Raw genomic sequence first — 20460 nt, forward strand, 5'->3', positions numbered from 1 at the left:
GGAAGTACATCATAAGGCTTCAAAGGGGTTATTACAGAGTCAATAAAGAGGTTTTGCTGTGGTTTCTGCCTTAACTAAATGGTTTGCCTCCTGGAATAAATAAAAGGTATGCCACCATAAATTGACAACAAATGTTTTCTTGGGACCTTGATTGAAACATTCGTTTCTTTTACTTTATGTAGCAAAGCCTTGAAACTACTCCCTTTGAATGCTCCTTAGAGCTTGAGCTTTCTTTTATTTTCTTTTATTTTTAAATTAGTTGCGTTATTCTTCAAGGAATGCAGCAGCAGTGGTGTGAGGGAGAATGAGGACAAGGTCAAGAGATATTAAACTAACAAAGAAATTACAGTTGCTGCTAATTGTCATAGCAACAAAGGAATAATGGATCTTGGCGAGGAAGCAGAGGGGCAGAGGTTGTTGGTGTGCACTCACAGAAGTACTGTGCTGTTCTGTGGTATTAGGAAAGTCATTCTAGGAGCCTTTTTCTCTTATATTTTCTAATTATATGTTTTCAGAAAAGGTTAGAACAGGTTTGTTTTTTGTGTTTTTTTTGCTGTTTTTTTTTTCCTTTTAGGATAGCCCAGGGAACCGAAGTAACACTCTGCTTTGGTGTGCTTTTGTGCTTTTTTGTGCACTCATGAGTTGATTTCTGTGTTGTATCTGTGGAAGGACCTCACTGGCAGAGGTGGGCAATGAAAGCAGGAAAGCAGCTGGACTGACATTGCTGACACCCCTGACAGGTAGTGCAGCATCCTCTGCCAAACCTTATTCTTGTCATGATGGACAGTAACTGCTTTAATTTGTTTGTTGCCAGTTCTGTGATTGATCCTTTATAAAGAACAAATGAACTTGGGGAAAGAGAGATACTGTTTCCCTGGTGAAGTACTTCCAAGAATAGACCTGGGGGAATTTTATTTTATCAGTTCAGCTTGCCTACTGTTGGTGGTGCAGGCAAAGAGGTGGAAGGGAAGGGAAGGAAAAAGGAAAGGAAAGGAAAGGAAAGGAAAGGAAAGGAAAGGAAAGGAAAGGAAAGGAAAGGAAAGGAAAGGAAAGGAAAGGAAAGGAAAGGAAAGGAAAGGAAAGGAAAGGAAAGGAAAGGAAAGGGGTTTGTAAGTGTGTTGGGAAGGTAGCTGGGAGCCCTCAGCTCAGGTGAGCAAACAGAGATGTTGCAGTGTGGAATAGGATGCACATCAAACTCGTAGGACAGAGGACAGATGACTCAGTTTGCCTCCACTCTGAAAGTTACTGGAAGTGAAGACCTTCCTGAAAGGCAATAATGAGAGGAGATTTGTATATAAACTTTTTCCTTTTGGTCCACCTAATCTGGTGAAGTTTCACCAAAACTTAGAAAACTGCAGTCCTGTTTGTGTTTTGTTTGGTTTTTTTTTTTCCAAATAAAATAGAATTATTATTTTTTTTTTTTTACAAAGGCTGTGAATTACTACATTTTCACAGGCAAACACCCAAGATTTCACACTATGGGTAAGTTACTGCACAGGATGTAGGAGATGCTCAATTAGGATGAAATCACACTCCTTACTATTGGTATGGCTCATTGAAGGATGCTTAGCGTTAATATCAGGGTGGGTTCAGTTGGTCAGCTGTAATACAGATGATAATTTTAAGGTAAAGAACAAACCTTTGTACTTAAAACATACTAAATGTTTTACCTGTTATCTCTACTGGCTTGAAAACTTTTTAGCTGTTGCTTTAAATTTTCAGAGATTGTTCTTCTGGACTTTGTCACCAAAATGCTTTTCTTACATTAATAAAACAATATACAAACAAGGTATGTTTCTGTTCTCTGAGATACCCTTTGATCAATCTCAAGTGCGTAATACTGTCTATATTTAAAAAGGGAGCAAAAATCTCCAAAGTCTTCTTTTGTTTTGTTTTGTTTCCTTATGTTCTTCTGCTCTTAACCTTCCATAATCATTGATTTTCCTTCCAAAACACAGTTGGTAATAACACTTGGACTGAAGATACTTCAGTCACGTCAGGCAGTGCTTTTGGAATCTGTGAAAAAGAACAGAGAACAAATCTTAGAAGTGTCTTGCTGTTATTATTTTGAAAGATATTTAGGTACTAAAGGACATGAAATGAGGTTTTTGATCTCCAGTGCTTCTTCACAAGTTCCAACAGTGATTGAAAAGTTACTTAAGTTTTAGGTTATCTGTAACATTGAGCAATGTGTGTTCTCTCACTTCAGTTTAACACAGAACACTCTTTTTCTTTAATTTTGTTTTTAGTAAAACAGTTTTAGTTTGAGTTTGTTTAACATTAACACAGATCTGGAATAGGAAAGTTTGTGTCTACGTAAGTATCAAGTACAGTAACCTGATATAATGCACCTGCATATTGAGATATGTATTTCTGTGTTTTATTTTTATGCTTTTGTACTAAGTAATAATATATAATTTGATTTTGAAAGTCTACAATTTGTCAGCATGAGTGAAAGAAACAGTCACTCTAAGGAAGGCTTGTCAGCAGCTCTTTGAGTTAAGGTAGTGGGAATAAGATGCGTGTGCTTGATGTCACTGTAATGTTCATGTGATATATATTTTCTTTCCATAAAATACTACTCACTACTTATGTGCAGGTCTCAGTACTTGACAATTGTCACTTTCTGTGCTTGACATCTGTACATAACAGCATTAATAGTGGGTTCTGTGTCTCAGTAGAGGTTTTCTCATAATAATGGTAGGTCAGGGAAAGAATGCAAGAAAACATCCTGATGTTGCCTGTGTTGTTTGTGAAAGTGAAAAACAAACTTGCAGAAATAATTACTCAAAAGGGTTGAATAAGCATAAGTAGTGAGCGTGAATAACAGTTATGGGGAGAAAATACTTCAAAGAATTACAATTACAGAAAATACAGTTGTAATTGAAGTCAGGAAGGGCTTTTACAAGTTTAATGCATACTACTGTTACATTTCTCTGCTTTTGGTATAGCAGATTGCTATATAGAGATCTTACAGGCAGATTGATACTTTGGGATGATCACCTGGCCTCTTTTGCACTGAATTCCTAAATATGTGTCCCTTTAACCCTTGGATAAATATAACAGTAAATCTCTCTTCAGAATATATCGGTAAGGGCAGGCAGAGCTTAGAATTAAAAAATGTAGTACTGATGCTTCTGTGTTGTGTTAAAAATAAAATTTTTGTGGTTCATTAAAAGTTAGGATTAAATTTTGAAATACACAAGGCAATCATTGAGCTCTACCAAAAAAAAAAATAATCAAGTTACACAGATGGTATTACTTGTACTTCTGTGTTTTTTTTTTTTATTTTTTTATTAAATCTTTGATATCTTGTAAAACCAGAGAATGGTGACTAATGCATTTATGCATTGTACTTGGACAGTTGTTTCATACATTTTCTCACCAGTCCAGTGTCAGTAAAAAAATTTTCTCTAGCTCCTCCTTAAATGTATTTCCCAGATCTGATTGCTCATGATTTTGTGCAGAACAGTTTTGTTAACACATCTGTCTAAATGCTTTTTTTTTTTTTTTTTAATCTATATTAGGATGTTTTGAATAACTTGGGTTCCTGTGAGTTGGATGAAGATGACCTCATGCTTGACTTGGAGTTCCTAGAAGAACAACATCACCATCATTCTGGTAAGTCAGATAAGTACTGAATATCTTCAGTGAGGTATAGTTGTTCTTGAAATACAAAGTGTATTCAGTACAATTACTTGGAAATAAAAAAAAGATTTATTGGAAGGGGAAGAGCAGTATGCATTTTGTAGTGTTATTTCCAAATGCTTTTGTTGTTTAACAGAAAAATGCACTTCACACTGCGTTTGAACTTTGTATGTTCAGTTATGAAATTTAAGTGATTTGTACAGCTTTAGAATTCCTGCACCTGTATGATTTTCGAGATACTTAAAATGACGACTGCTTACCCCATGTGGTTATTGAAAATAGGTGATCCTATTTTGTGTGTGCCAGAATAACATGTTTCCAATGAAGAAGGTTTTATTTGAGACAGGAATGTTACTTGATCCTTTCTTTCGTAGTTGGTTAAGGAACTGTTGCAGTGTTGTGATGAATAGCAATAGCTAAGGTCAACTTGCAGTGTGTTCAGGATGATTTTATAACAGGATTATACGAGGTCTGGGCAAGTCTGGCAGCTGCAGTGGGGAATCCTGCATTTCCTTTGGCTGTGACATAAGATGGTGTACGGCCTAGTTTGTGAACAGAAAAACTCCTGCTAACTGTAGGGTTTAGAGAGACTTAAAATGTATTTGAGATTGATACTTGATCATAGGTAGAGCTTTGAGTTTGTACTCTGTTGCGATACTCTGCTATGACAGTGACATGCTTTTACGCAGGAGTAATTCTCGCCCTCTTTTTTTTACCTGCTGTTTTCTGACCCTTCTTTCTTCATCCACCATACAGGTAACTGCTATAGGTACCCACTATATTAGGTATATGTAGTGCACATTCATGCAGACTTGTGTCTGTCATCTTCTGTTCTGGTCCGTACTTCGATGCAAATTTAGCAGTAGTTACAGATAAACTGCTTGAATTATGCTCATGTTTCAACTATTCTATATATGATAATTGTGTTAATATATCTGAATTATCTCTATAATAATTTTATTTAATCATTGTATTGTGCTTTTTAAACCTGTTTGCATATCTACTTATAGGACAAAATATCTGTTCCATTTTATTTGGTAGGAAGCCAGAGTAGCCAAAGTAGCCAGAGAGTATAGGGTGTTGAAGCAGCAATACGCATGTGATTATAGTTCATTAAATTACTTGGAGCTAGGCTACAACAAACTACCTGCACAGCAAAGGCCCTTTCTAAACAGTACTGAATAATGTTATTAACTGGTTACAGAAAGTAACTGTGAAGAAATGTGGGTCAAAAAGCTTCAGAAACAAATATTTTATGAGGACTCACAGTTTTTAGATTTGTTCATTCCTTGGACCTGTTGGAAACAAATTAACAGGCAGAACCATTTTCCATAAATAAACTTCCCTAACATGTTGCACTTGGCCTTGCTTGTGTTTTCCTCCTTTTTCATATTTCTAAAACACTTAATTAAAAGTGATTGAAAAGGTATGTCCAGTATATTGCAAAGATGCATAGCAGCTTTTGAAACAGCTAGGATTGTAATGCCTAAATGACATTATGCTTGATGTAATGTAATGCCTAAATGACATTATACTTGATAGAAAATTAATTAAGATGGAGATGTGATACGACACATAATCTTTCTACTCTTGTCTCCTTATCCAGAACAAATGAGATGCTTTTAAAACAGAAGTATATAAGTTGTCTTTTAAAGAATAGTAATCATTTCTATTCTGAGCAGTATGCATTGCAGTATACATGGTGTCTTTGAACATGGGTGTTTATCTTATTAATATTTGCTCTTAGGTATATTTATTTGGTCGTGGGTCTAGCTGTAAAAAAATAGGATTTTCCTAGTTGTCACTGTTGTTTTTGAGTCATTCATTTGAAAGAAGGAGTTAGAAGGACAGAACCACAGTATAAATTGGCACAATTTCACCAAATAAAGCTGATATCTTTGTACTGGGTTAGGATCTGGCACAAAATGGGTAGATGTGGCTGGTTGTAATTCATCATCTTTATTCATGGTAAGATACTGAGATAGGCTTAATTTTCAGTCATTTGGCATTTACCTATCACTAAAGTACATAAAACCCTAGAGTTAGATACTGACAGCTAAATGTTTTTGACAAGTTGCTTTTCTGATTGCTATATTAAGCTGTGGTCCGCTTCCAGGATTTAAGACTTTTCAACAAAAATTCTTTCTAGTAATTCTCAATTAACCCATTCTCTGTTTTCACTTCTGGGCTTGTTTTCTCTAATAGGCCTCTCCATTCATACCTTAGTAGAATTCTTCTAAGCTTCCTCAATTACCTTATCAAATGTTATTGATGTGATTTTTATAAGAACAGGAACATGGAAACAATGAAGTGATCATGTCTAAGATGTACAACCAGTTTAATGCAGAGCTTCAATCTTTTGTAAACTCACCAGATAGGAAGTGATCATATTTCTGGGTGTGCATATATAAGCTATTGCAGATAACTGAGAAGCAATGTATGTTTTTTTAAAAGATCTGTAATCTTGGTCCCATCATAAACAAGAAGAAAACGGAATACTCACTGAGGATGAGCCAGTACTATTATGGTAGAATTTATATACTAATTGAATTTGAATAAAACTAAGGGGCTATTTAATTCTTTCAGTTGTGACCAGCCTGAAGAGTAGATGCTTTTCTACAGTATTTGCTAGTGGCCAGTTTGTTGGACTCTTTGTAAAGGCCTGTTTAAGACAATGTGCTTGATAGTTTACCTATGGCTTGCTTCCCCAAAAATCATTAAAGACAATCCCAGACATACAGACTTGTGAGCCTCCTCTTCCCTGTTGGTACATGCTGTCCATCATATATATAGGATTCAGCTTGGTGTTATGTCAACTTTACATATTTAAGCAGTTTTGTAGCAATATTTGTTTACACACCTAAAAAGTTCCTTATGATTTGCTAATACTTGAAAGGGATCTGTGTAGCTGACATTGACACTTGTATCATACTGAAGTCAACTGGGAGCTAATGCATGTGCTTCTAGGTCTGTTGTGGGAATGGAAGTCTTTATAAATATAAAAATATAACACAGAATGCTGCTTTTTGCATGGTAACCTTAAAATCATTCTCTTATGGAAGTCAAAGTTATCGACAGTACTATGACTATTTGTAGTCTAATAAAAATCCTGTTGATATTTTGCATATTGATGCTGATTATATTAATACTGATATATATATTATACTGATTATAGCATATATAATATATAATAAAAATATATAATACTGATATACCAATTATAGCATTTATTTGGTTAAGGCCATCAGTCCTAGAACCATGTTACAGTTCACTTGTGCTCCACTTTGCCCCTTATAAGGAATTCTGTGGGTGATTGCTGCAGGGGAAAATGTTCCAAGAGAAGCTCCATTCAGTATTTTAACACATAAGCTGAAATATAAGGAGTTGTAATTGAAAAATAATTCAGGTCTTTCTCTGGTTGTTATGGAGGGTTAACTAATGAATGGGGCAAGTTCGTACTCTTCAAGAGCCTATGAAAATCTGTAAGAAGTCAAATGACATGATGTGATATTAGCCTTCATATTCTTTGACTTGAATATCACAAACTATTTCTTGGTCGCAGGGCTGTATGCAGCATGCTGTATCACTGAAACAGCAACTCTGAAGTGTAGTTCCACAGTCAATAAATACAGTTGATGGGTTGGTTAATGGTGAATTGAGAAAGTCTATTAACTGCCATTAGGAGCTCCAGATTTTTAGAGACTTGTTAGTTATGGCCTGATTTACAATAGCTTCTACTTCTAGCTACTGTGATTAAAAAGTACAGTATTTGCTAGGCTGAGCATATATCTTTTTGACTTTCTACTGAAGTTGACAATAATAATTTAACAAAATAATTGCATTGATTTACCATAATTTTAGTGACCATTTATGAATGGAAAATAAGATACTGTTGGAAGGATTTCTGGGATAAATGGCTGCTAAGGAGCAAATTTTAAAGGAGGAGCTAGGAGCCAATTGGCAGGCAAGGAGACTTTCTTCCAGAAAGTGGAATGTCATATAAATTAAAATACAGAGTTAGAAAGGTGAAAAAGACAAAGATCTGTTGCCTCTTTCATTGTTTATGATGTTTTTTTAATTTATTACTCCAACCCATTTTTTGCTCCTGTTTTTTTTCTGTCCTCTCAGCTTTGCCCTAATGAGCTCTTTGTCCTCCAGCAGCATCCTCATGAAATGTGTTCCTGCAAAAGGGCACTGTGAACCTTGATAAGTACTTGAAAATTAAAACATATCCCTAACTTTTTCTATAACCACACAATTGAAGATAAGGAGATACCTGCAAACCTCATGTAGGTGCCTTTAATTTGAATGTAGACTTCTGTGTTCTGAAAGTCTTAGCACAGCTGTAGAAGTCTGCAACTACCTTGTTTCTGATCTCTCCATAAGTGATTTTACTGCATTAATGTACTACTTTTATTTCTGTTTAAAAGGCTACTGCCGAGATAAAGAATGTAAGACATTTTATTATCCCACCTAACACAATTGCTTTTAAATTTAATAAAATAATATTTATGTAGTTCTCAGTGAATGTAGAGCACTACTGCATACAAATGCAAAGCATTAATCAACTTGATTCACTGAAGGTTTTGCATACTGTTCTTAGTCTGGAATGTTTAAAACTAAGCATAATATGACATACATGATGAGCCTTGAGCATGCCTTTTTATTACTCTAAGTAAATTAGACTTTTAAAATATGTTACAGTGTTGATTTCCTGTTGTAGAATAATGAAGTTAGTGGTTTCTGTAGCAGCAAACCATTGCTGGTTTATAGAAAGTGACAGCATTAATTTGATCGCATTCAGTTTCCTTTTCCCAGGTGAAACATGACTGATTCTGAGTATTGATTATGTATAAGGAAGACCTATATATTTAGTGATATGAGCAGTGGGGAATTTATTCAACTAATGCCCATTCATGTGGGTGAGTTGTACTCTTGTGTTGTGCCATAGCCTATTGAAAAACCAAATACTTGATTTTGTAAGGTTAGTGTTGTCATTAAATGATGACTGCAGTAACTAGTAGCCTTTTCTTAAAGTACACAAGGCAATAGATATCCAAGGTATTTTTTAAATTTCTTAACTATTTGCCATAGATGTCATAAAAATGTATGTCTGTAGCTGGGATCTGTAGCAAGCGGTCCAGCTGAATTCAGGGGGTCTGCTCCAGGTACCAGATACGAAGCACATGCATGTATCATCTCCACATCAGGCTCCACACTGCGCAGTGACTATTCATCAGTGCAATACTGATTATTTGGGTACCCTGACTGGCCTGCTGCATTCATCATGTGGGTGCTTGCTGAGTAGTTTTGAATAATGTAGCTGGCTATAATTTTTAGAAGAGATTTGTCTTTGGATGGAGCTTAAGCCATTTTGGATTTAATGCCTCAGCCTCATCTGTAAAGCAGTGATCTAACATATTTCAGAAATTGTCTTATTTGCTTATTTGGGAAAAAATGAAGTAAACGTGGAAATGTGAAAGGGCATTTTAGCATCCATCTAATTATTGTTCAACTCCTAAAATACCCCACTTTCGGAGATAGGGCACATTTTGTTCAAACCAAAGACCATCTCTGTTAGAAGCTTCTCAAGTGTCTGCTTAATTCTGTATGTGGTAATACATGTTTTGGTACTTGCTTGAGGCTTAAGAATGTAAAAGAGTATATGTGACTTGAGAAAATGACATGGTGGGAGTGGCTTTTATGTGCTCCATGTATTTTCTTCTGTTACTGGATGTTGAGGAAGAAGGGTCTTGTAGCTTTTGTTAATGTAAGTGAAAGGAATGAGCATATGAAGTTCTGATGTAGTAGTATCGCTCTTACAATGTAACGCTTGCTTGTATATACCTAATAAAAAATAGAAAAGTAGTCGTTAAACAGATGCTCTTTATGTTGAAACTGTAATGCCCTGGTGTGGTGTTGGCTTAGAGTTGTCAGCAATGAGCAGGGAGAGGTATGTTTTAGTGAGGTGGTTGGAAACTGTGGGCTCCAGTCTTTGTCATGTATTTGTATTAGGTTGTTTCTATTTAGTGCATATTAGTAAGACCCGAAGCGTGTGCTGGCCTAGAGGACCCTCTGACCACACAAATGTTGGGATTTCTTAATTAAAAAAATTGTATTATTGATTTGACAGATTACTGTATGGGTTTTGCAAACTTCCAAGAGCAAGGTAGAAACCTGATTTTGTTTTCTGAGGTGGATGCACAACTTATGCTTATTTAAATGTCAAATTAGTTATCAGATTATGATTTTTTAGTAACATAATTACGTTAGATACTAGCAGCTTTGCCAATACAAAGGCAGTATACTTGTTTTTTAGGAAGTAAGAGTTGGGAGTTTTTATTGTATTTCTTTTAAAGCCAGATAGCCTGCAGATCAATTGCATCAGTAGCCAGTCAAGCTAAAGTGTTGGTATAATGATCCAGTTATATTAATTAAGTAGTTGCTGATTTGTTTTGAATGTGATGAACAAGCTGTGTGAAAATTCTGTGGTGGGTTTGGAGTTCCTCCTGTGCCTATTAATTAAATGCACTAATTATTTTTATTTGATTTTTTTTAATGGAGGGTAGGACTGAGGAGCAAAGCCCCTTTGGTGTTTTAGGTGGGTTTTTTGACCAGGAGTGGGAGAAATACAAATGCTATAAAAGACATGTACAGAAAAATTCAGTGCTGATACTGGGTCATTAGCACAGGTAGTTACAAACTGTACAACAGAAATAAATTTGCTTGCTTATGAAATGTCAAAGATCATCCAAATAAAATAAGAGAATAGATAAAACATTTTTTATTTATAAATTATACTACTCTGGCAGCAAAACACCAAAAGCCAGCTCCTCACTTACGATGGATCAGCTGGCATTCATTGAAACCAAAGTGTGTTAGCATGCCTGAAGCAGGGGCCTTGCAGGGTGCCTTTGGCCCATGGATCAGCCCTCAGCCAGCGGAAAGGTGGCTCTTGTTGGAAGCCTGGAGTCAGCATCAAGTTCTATGGAAGACAGCGTGGGTAGCAAGCTCTGGCACTGTTGTTTGGGTGGATGGTAACTCATTTTGTAAGACAGTGGCACTGGCTGGCACAGAAGCTCAAAAGGGGCAAATACCAATTGCTGGATGCTTTTCCTGAGATTTCTGGCAAAGCAGACCTGCTCCCAAGCAGACGTTGTCTCTGAGAGTCTGCCAAAGTTCCCGTGTATTGCATTCATGTTTGTCAGTGCAAGGAAAGCAGGCTTCTCAGTGTTTTTAATTTGCCTTTAAATAGAGAATAGTAAAAACCCCCGAACTATCCTAACTATACTTTTGTCAGACAGCTGCTAAGAAAAAGAGATAAGAAACTTAAGTAATTTGAATGTACTGCTTTACTCATGAATGTATCTTTGGCAACAAATTATGTTTAAAAACAAGAGCACATTTTGATTTTTAATTGGAACTGGGCACCCCACTCCTTGAGTTCTCTTTAAAGCCTCAGCGTTCCCAAATGTCACTTTTAGAGGTGTATATGTTACAGAACAGGTTAAACGAGGGCAGCAACCCTTCGGTTTTCTGCTTGATACGTGTGATAATATTTCAGTTTATATTTACAGGTTTTGAAGAAAATAGACATTGTGACATTAAAGTAACAAAGAGATCTGTGTCTCTGCTGAAAAGGAGGTTCACAGATTATTTAGCTCAGTAGCATCTTGTATTGTCACTACAGATTCTGGACAACAAGATAATGAAAGCACAATGAGCACTACTAATAATGAACGTAACAAAAACTGGTGCATGACTTAGCTACATTACTTATACCACTATAAAATAACCTGATAACAGTGTGACCAGCCTCATTTCATGTGTACATCCATTTTCCAGTGTGGCTTTGAAGTACGGAGTGGAGAGTCACATGCACTAGTTTCTCCGTAACTAAAAAAGCTAGAAACAGGGATTTTTGTATTTTCAGAGCAACCTATGCTACTAGGCTACACATTTTCCCTGAAGCATTGTTTAATAAATCTTACACAGTAATGAGGTAACTTAAGGTCTCTAGGGAAATGAAATAAAACTTGCAATAATCTTAACTGTTCTAACCATGATCTACAGCTTCTGAAAGAGCACTGGCCATGGAGGAAAGGAAAGGGATTTTTCCAGGCTCTGCAGTGAAAGAATAGGTACTATTATCAAATGTGAAAAGCGTATTTGTTATTCAGAAATTGCGTGCTTGTGGCTAGGTGTGTTATTAGGAGTCTTGAAGCTGAAGTTACTCAAAATAAGGAGAAGAAATAATGACTAGGAAAGTTGTTACTATTAAATTAGAATGAAACTAAATAGAAGTTCTAGGCTAATATAAGCTTAGTCCTCCAGCATCCTGGAGCAACCTGGTCCATATTCTGGAAAAGAAATACTGAGTTGAGAGTCCTGTTTTTGTTCTCTTATTTATATAAATGAATGGTGTAATCTTAGTCCAGTTTTAACTGAAGAAAACCCCACAACGCAGAGCTGCCACCCATTAAACTTAAAACTCTTTTAGTGTATTTTACCTTTAAAGTTGAGTTGCAAACCAGTCTAGTTGATAAGCTGCAGGAGGCATGTAAGGCTAGCTTCTAGCTGTGCTTCTCTCAGAATATATTTAAAGCATGTCTTACATACTACAGATAATTGGCCTGTGCTATGTGTTCTCAGTGAATAAAGGAAAAATACTCAGTTTCCTGGGCAAATTAGTATTTTTAGCTCTTTTTGGTGTGAAGAGGGGTGAAGGACTGATAATGTTCAAATGGTCAGTATGTTGGGTTCTTTTCTGGCTGATACAGATTTTATTAATGATATGTACTTGTAAGTTCTATTCAGTTAAATGGAGCAGTTAGAAGATCAGCATCACAGGACATCACATCATAGTTTAGATGCCAAGAGTTTTTCCTTCATAAATAGACAAAAAGGGGAAAAGAGCACAGTCCTCAACTCCAGGGTCATAAAAGAATACTCTGAGATGTATTTGTACGGAGCAATTAGAGTCAGAGTCTGTATCTCCGTTTCCTGTTCTTTCATAATTATAGTGTGACATTTAGTTACAAATCCTCATTCATATTGGTATGCTCAGCCATCATTTACTGAAAGCACCAGGACAGTAATTAAATTAAGCATACTGTCTTTCTACGTTCCTTTGATTTTATACATACATTGAGATGAAACATCTTTAATATCTGCAGGCAGAAAAGAAATGCAATAATAAACATTATGACAAATCAAAGCATGCCATCATATTTAAAGCAATTCTGCATTTTCAGATGGCAAAGTTGAAGTAGGGTGCCAAATGCTGCTTTTCTGTCCTGCTTTGTGAGTTTACAAAGATCTGGACAGGGTGTCTTGCCAAAATGGAAATGTTATAAGAACTTGAGAGGAGCATGCTGTTTCTTCTCAGTTTTCTGTGAGTACAACCAAGAGATTTAGGGACTAAGAGGAACAATTATGAGCTCACAATTCCTCTGCATAACAGCTGTAACTCAGTTTATGTATCAATTGCGTTTTCCATATAACTTCTGCAGTGGTCCTAATTCAAGATCAAACAAACTGTGTGTGTCTAGAAAGTTAAAGTAATGACTTTTGATATTTTGAAGTATTTATCTCTGGGATCCTTGTAGGTCCACTCTTAGATAGAAAGGGTAATCTGATAGTTAAAGATAGAGTCTAGGTCTTCTGGGTTTAGCTGGGCTCTTTGAAGCATATTTCTGGTAAGCTAGTCACTTAAGCTAGTAACTTAACTTAAGCTAGTCACTTAACTTTGTTGTAGTATGTAGAAAGGGGTACTCCTGCAGTCACGGGGACTTGGCATTAAAGTTTGAGATAACTCAGGATGTTGGGATGGAGCTGTATTAATGACTAGAGTTACTACAGTCTTTAGAGGCAAATCATGTTATATTTTGTGCTACTTCATATGTCATTCCAGGAAGTGGAGCTGACACTGCCACTGCTCTTGCTGGTATGTCCGGTAACTACTGTTACTCCTTCTGCTATTTTCTTTTCTGCTGAAAAAAAGCCAAAGCAAACCTCAAGTTCCTTCGTAATAGGAGGAAAAAATATTGCAAAAGCCTATCATGCTCGTCAACCAAAGCGTGGGCTCAAATAAATTAATTCTTAACTCTTACCACAGTTGTACCCACTGGGCATTATTACTCAAAGTTTGGGTTATACCTGTTGTAGTGTTTGAAAGTATTAGTTGACTTTATTGTTGTACCTGAGTTTCTTGTGATGAGAGAGCTTGTTGTCCCTTCTTTTGTCCCAATGATGATTCAAACATGTAATATTGTTTGGATCTTGTCAATTTTTACTTCTGTTTTTACCTTCAGCTTCCCTTGAGGGGGAAGGAATTCATGCACACACACACACACACAAGACATGCAGGTAAGTAAGCCCTGAGAGTTGATGCAGCTTAGTTTCAGCTTTAGGAGAGAGGTCAACAGGTAGAAAGGATTTCAGAAAGTAGGTCAGGGTGACATAGGCTTCCTGAGCATGTTTTGGCCTCTCAGAGACTCCCAGAAGTTTGTGCTTTTGGATTGCAAAGCTTAGCTAGTTTTCTGTAATGTGTTATAAAGAGGGGGATTGTACACCTCTTTGTCAAAGGAACAGTTTGAAATAAACTCTGACGTGACTGTGAAGAAATTTTCTGGTTTTACCTTCTGTACTTAGGCTTACTTTAGGGTTGTTCAATGTGACCCAAAGTGAAGAATGCCTGGCAATCATCGTATCACACACCTGATTCCAAAGTTCTTCCATGAAACCCTTCCTGTAGAGAACAGCTTTAAAATGAAAGTTTGTCAAAGCACAAAGTGGTTAGAGGGGCTGGGATGTGGGCAGGTTGCCGACAGCCAGAGGTGCTGTGCTGGTACTTGAAGGATCTACAAATGTGTGTGCGAATCCAGAGTGGAGAAGCCTGTGCTTGCAATAGTGACCTTAAGTCTTCAGCAGCCCAAGAGGAGGAAGAGACCTAGCTGCCTGTGTTTGTATTTTATATAGGTCTCCTGTGCATAGGTGCTGTTGCAGGCAGTGCCTTGTCTGTGCAGCCTGTGTGTCCAGCCATGTCAGTGTCCTGAGTGTGTCTGTGTATCTGATACACAAACTCATTTTCTCTACTGGTTGAAGCTGCAAATGTGCAAATGGCAGCAGCATCATTCAGGCTGGAGCACAGACATCCCCACTGAGCCCCTGTGGTTTGGAAGGAGAGATCTCCCCAGCCCTGGAGCCGCCGGAGGCAGCAGGCCCATGCAGCATCCCTCTGCCTGTGGTGTTGTGTGTACCTGCTGAAAGTAGCATGTACATAAATGTATGTACCTAGTAGTAGTATGTATGTGAATGTAAAACATACCTGACAAACAAAAAGCATTTATTCAAGCTGATTTGAGGTTTTAAATGTGTTATATCTTCACACCTAGCTTTTGAGGAACTGTAGTGACAGGTGGTGTTTGTAACACAGTAACTGCTGAATCTGCAAGAGTGAGAAATAAAACAAAACATTGATGGTAAATGAGTGTAGTACTTTTTCTTTGGAGGATGAATAATGCACTCATTTTCTTTTTGCTTCCTACATGTTTCCAGCTCCACAAACACAGTTCACATATATTTGGTTTGGTTTTTTTTTGGTGGTGTTTTTGCAAAGGTTAAGGAAATTAGAAAGGCCCTAGGGCCTGAGAAACACTTATGGGAGTGGAAAAAAAAGAAAAAAAAGAAAAAAAAAGGTAAGTGTTGGTAGTAAATTTCTCTTTATTATAATAGGATGTGATTTTGTTGACTGTCAAAAGCGCAGGCAACATGATTAGCCTGCTGAAGATCTTCCTGAGTTGACCAATTTTTATTTCACAGTTTTTCTTTATAAAAAAGCAATTTATTGTAAAAATACATTACTTTGGAAGTTGAAAAGCAGGCAGCAGATAAAATGAAAATACAGATGTGTTGTAATATTATTTTTGTGCTTTTTCCCAGAATGGCTAGTTTCACAGAAAATAGTTTTGACAAGCCTTTGTATTTCTAATGCATTTTCTCCATGAATAAAACACAAAAACCCCCTCATATTTTTAAGCTTCAATTTCATTGTTTTCTTCCCTACTCAATCTTTAATTTGTTTGTTTGACTTGTTTGGAGATTTTTGCAGCATTGGTAGTTCAGGAAAAGATATTCTTTATGCTCCTTAATATAGCATTACTGACATGATGTACTTGTAAATTATGTTTTCTAGTGTAGAATGAGACAGATACGTTAGTTGACCATCTTTCTGTCAATGTGTATTAGATGAAACACAAATAGCTCCTGGTTCTGAGGATTTTCAGTCAAAGCCCTTCAATCTGCAAGTACAGCACACCTGTATTCACAGATGTGCTGTCCAGAGCTGTGTGGAGTTACTCGCATGCAGAAGTGGGTGACTATCATTGTGTGCATCTGGAAGGGCTGGTTTTGCCTGTGGAAGAAAGTTCACCAGGCAACAGACATTGCCTTGTACTAAGTTGTTGACTCCTGTGCCATGATCCTTTGACACCGAGTTGTCACTGATAGAAAATAGGGGTAAAGAGGGAAAATGAATAGAGCTAAGCAGGAAAAATGGCATGGGAAAGTCTCAGTTACATCTTTTCAGAAAAATAACATACTTTGGAATGAAGTTCCTTTAGATTTCCTCTAGAATGATACATGCCAAGCAGCTTAAAAGAATTTTTCAAACTCTCGTAGGTTTTGAATACCAGCAGAAGTATTATTCTGTCCCTCTATTCTGAAGAGAAATCAACAGGTTGAATGAAGTCCAGGTGTATGACCTTCAGCCTGCAGGGATCATAAGTAGGAGCTCCGTAATACAAGCAATGCTTGCAATGTGTGCTGTTCCCCTTGTTCTCCACAGCAAACAGAGTATGTGTAGGAAGTGAGGCAGAGGTAAATTGCATGGTATGTCTAGTCTCACAATAGCCTACACTCTTATTTAATTGCAAGAAGAGCTCCTGACGATTTTTACTCTTTGGCGTATGGGAGTAATGAGCCATTGAATCAGCTCAGTAGCAGGTGCTAGAAGGGTGGCAAAGGGAACACTGTGAGCCCAGAGGAGGTAACAGAAAAAGCTGTGCTTTCTGCTAGTGTGAGAATTTATGTTTCCCAGATTTTGTAACTGTAAGTAAAAGACACTTTCAGTTGTATGACTTTCTTCTTAAGTACAAATGAGGTCGTTTTGGTCACCCTCACCCCCTCATTCCCCCAGTCACATTTAGAATGTCGTTTCTCTCTTTCTGTACTTTCTTGGAAGTTGCAGGAGCCTGTGTTATTGTAGATGACATTTGGATTTATTATGATTGCAACTCTACCCTATAAAATCAGTTACTTCTTTTGCAAGTTCAGCTCATTTTAGAAGTGTTGTGCAAAAAACCCCGTACTTGTTCATCTTTAGTCCTTCTCTTGACCTAGTTCTGCTTGCTTCCTATTAAAAACTTTATTTTGATGGGCTTCCTTCTGCTTTACATTCTTGTACCTCAATATATGAGGCTTGAACGATATGGACAGACTGCATATTTTCTACCTTCTGTTACTTCTTGATTTCAGGTGACAACATATATTGAAACTGTAGGTCAAAGATGGCAAATCTTGCTTGTGTCCAAGCTTAAAACTCCACACAACCAAGACAGATTTTACTACTATAGCAGTGGAGAATGCTGACTCCCAGTAGACTATTTTGTTTCTTATGTTGTAGAATATAATCGCTGTGATTATTTAGTAACACTAGTTGTATTTATAAATGATAGGTTAGGCATACTGGAGTTGGCAGATCTCCTTAGAGATTGGCCTACTTTCTAATTATGTGTGGGGATGAATCTTCCCTATGTTTATTGCTCCAAAAATATATTTGAGATTTTGATATCATTAGGATGTAGGTCCTTGCCTTTATTGTTCTATTCAAATCCCTGTCTGTATCAAGGATGACTCAGCGTGTTTCACATTTACTGCTTATCTCTTTGATTTCTTTTTTAAAGTTCATTATAGATTCAGATCTCTTCTCTGTCCTTTGTATATATGCATGTTCCCTAGTTTGTGGGGAAACACATTACTAGTATATCAAAGATTACTTAGACATCTTCCCTTTGGGAAACGGCAGTTGTTCAGTGCTTCAAGAATTTTCTGTAAAAGCATCTCAGAGGAGCATTAAGCTCTTATTTAGCCTAAGGCACGTAACTATCCCCACTGAAGTCAGTGAGATCATACACTTCAGATTTAAGCTCATTCGTAAGTGACCTTGGTCCTAGGAGCTTCAATGCCGTTTATATGGTGTCCCCTGTGAGACTGAGTTTTTATAGCTCTTCAGTTGCCGTCATTTGCCTTAAATATATATTGTGGCTAAAAAAGTAAGTATGTAGCATATACTTGTCTATAATATCTAAAAAACATATATATAAAACATATGTGTAAAATATAGTGTATTGTGGCTATATTTAAGTACAGAATTCCTAACAGATATTGTAGAAGACTAAACTGTGTAGCCCAGCTGAGGAAATGTATACCTACAGATAGTATAGCTGAGGTATGGACTTATTTTGTCTGAATTGTAGTACTAATAGTGGCATAGTTTAGAGGAACAAAAGTTCATATTATTAAACGAGTAATGATTACTTTTCCTAAAATAAATTTGGGGATACTGGCTGGCTGTTTAATTTCATGTGTTTTCTAGGCATGGACATGAAAGCAAAAGATCTGAAGATACCACAAAATGTTTGTTTATATTGCAAAGAAAATTAGAGTTGGTAGCAAAGCACAGTATGCTAATTTCAGTTAAATTAATGTTAATACCTTGTCAAGAAAAAAAACCTTCAGAAGGTACTCTTCTCTAGTGAAGCTTAGTCCATACAAACTGTGCTGTTTTCCCAAACCAATGAGGGCGTCATTCCTGCCTCATTCTTAATCATCCAAGAAGTGTAGAAATAGTTAATATGAAGACTTTACTCTTAATAAATACTTTATTTAAACAAAAGAATTATTTAACTGCCATTTTTAAGTAGTCTGAGGTGACCTTGAAAACAGGTATGTAGGAAAGGGAAAAAAACCCACAGGAAAAATAACTTATTCAAGGTTCATTTAGGTGAGGTTCATTTAACATCTTGCCCTGCCTTTTAACCATCTAGACTACTGTTTAAGAACTGCTGTGCAATTGGTTCTTTAATTAAGGAAGAACGAATTGGAAGGAGAGTAGGTCCCTCACTGTCTCTCTTAAATAAATTATTTTTTTTTCTTTTTCAAAAAGGTGGTGTCTGATTATTCTGCATCTAATAGAAGAAATTGTTGAGCCCGATGTCAATTATTTTTGTAGTAATTTCTACTGGAATTGCCTCAAGTCAGCCTAGAAAGTGCTATGATCTGGTTTCTCCTGAAGAGAAGCTTTGTCTTCTTGGCAGCCTTGATAACATATGTAGATTCCTACTTAACTCAATTAATCTGAGTAGGGAATTCTTAACAGGGATATTTGATTTTTTTTCTTACCTAAACCAAAGACTATGGTCTCAGTTTTATTTCTGAACTTTTTGAGCATGTATTTTCCAATAAATTGTCCTAGTAGGTGACTAAAACATTTACTCCTGTTTTCTTCTCTACATGCTCTACTTGTATTTTCAAAAGATTATGTTGAGCACAGGGTTTTTACAGATTTTCCGTCTCTGACATGACCTATATGAACATCTAGAATACCTCCACTGGGAAAAATGAGTCAAAACCCAGTGAAAGACTTAAATGAGTTTATTTTGAAAGAGCTTGTGTTGATGTAGAATTGAATCACAATTTCTGTAAAAGCAGTTTTGTCTCAACAAGCGGAGGCTGGATGTACTGAGTTTTAATGGTATCTATCTACCAGAGTAAGCGGTCTGTGCTGTTAACTACTTTAACCTCTAGTCCATACAGTTCTCGTTATGTACCAAGTAATCAAATCGCTTATGGAGGTATCACGCGCTGATTAAAGTGGTTTTATGGAGTTACGGAGCACTCACCCTGCAAGTGTAAGATTTTATGGTTTAATAAAAATCAGAATACTGTTCGTGTTTTTTTCATCTGATACAGTTCAGTATACAGGATATGTATGGATTCAAAAATAAAGCAAGTTAAGTATAGTCTACTTACAGGAAGAAAAGATACATGAAGCCATTGTTCTTTAGGTTGGCAACAATGTGCTGATGCAGATTTCAATACTTAGCCAGACTTAGCTGTCTCAGTAGTTTTGTTTATTTGGCTTGGTTTGTTTTTTTTCCCTTGATTTTCATATGCATCATTTGGTGTAGTACAGCTGTTCAAACTGCAAGAATAAGCTAACAACTTCGTATGCCTTTCAGTGTGCCTGTTTTTAAAATAATAGTCACTGTGCTGTCTGAGCAGAGGATAGGATTTAGAATTTTTTTTTTCTGGGGAGTGTTTTGCAGTCTTTCACCTTAGAATTTAATGTAGTAGCTTAAAAGGGTCTAGTTGTATTTTACATAGCAAATACCATAGGGAGTATTGCACTGTATTTATTGTACAGCTTTGGACTCTTTCCTGTGATATAGTCTTGCTTGTTTGTTTGTTTTGTTTGGTTCCTCCCCCCCAAACCCTTTGCCTTAACTGGTACACATTCTGAAAAATTATCATGTACTATCCTGAGAAGATTTAAGTATGTTTGTGTAAGAAAACAGAAAACAAGACTTCTTGTATGCTGAAAATACTTAAACCTCCTTATTTATTTTCTTAATTCTCGAGGCTGTAGCAATGCACTGCTGCCAGGTCACTGCTGATTACCACTTTCACCTGAAAATGAGAGTAAGAGCAATTCGCATATTCAGGAGGTGACACAGTAGATGTTTTAAAAAC

The 20460-nt window shown here is 36.6% G+C and overlaps 1 protein-coding gene across 5 annotated transcripts in view; it reads left to right on the forward strand.

Moving 5' to 3' along the window:
* CCSER1 (coiled-coil serine rich protein 1) overlaps positions 1–20460 on the forward strand; it is a 727634-nt gene that overhangs the window by 145698 nt on the left and 561476 nt on the right. For all 5 annotated transcript variants that reach the window (XM_061477323.1, XM_061477292.1, XM_061477306.1 and 2 more), the window contains exon 5: positions 3528–3621. In XM_061477323.1, the coding sequence (XP_061333307.1) occupies positions 3528–3621 (94 nt within the window). The remainder of the gene's footprint in view (positions 1–3527; positions 3622–20460) is intronic.

This window comes from Pezoporus flaviventris, unplaced genomic scaffold (assembly GCF_033815535.1).
Source record: "Pezoporus flaviventris isolate CSIRO_AGI_PZ_B2104156 unplaced genomic scaffold, CSIRO_AGI_Pfla_v1 ptg000002l, whole genome shotgun sequence".
NCBI lineage: Eukaryota > Metazoa > Chordata > Aves > Psittaciformes > Psittacidae > Pezoporus > Pezoporus flaviventris.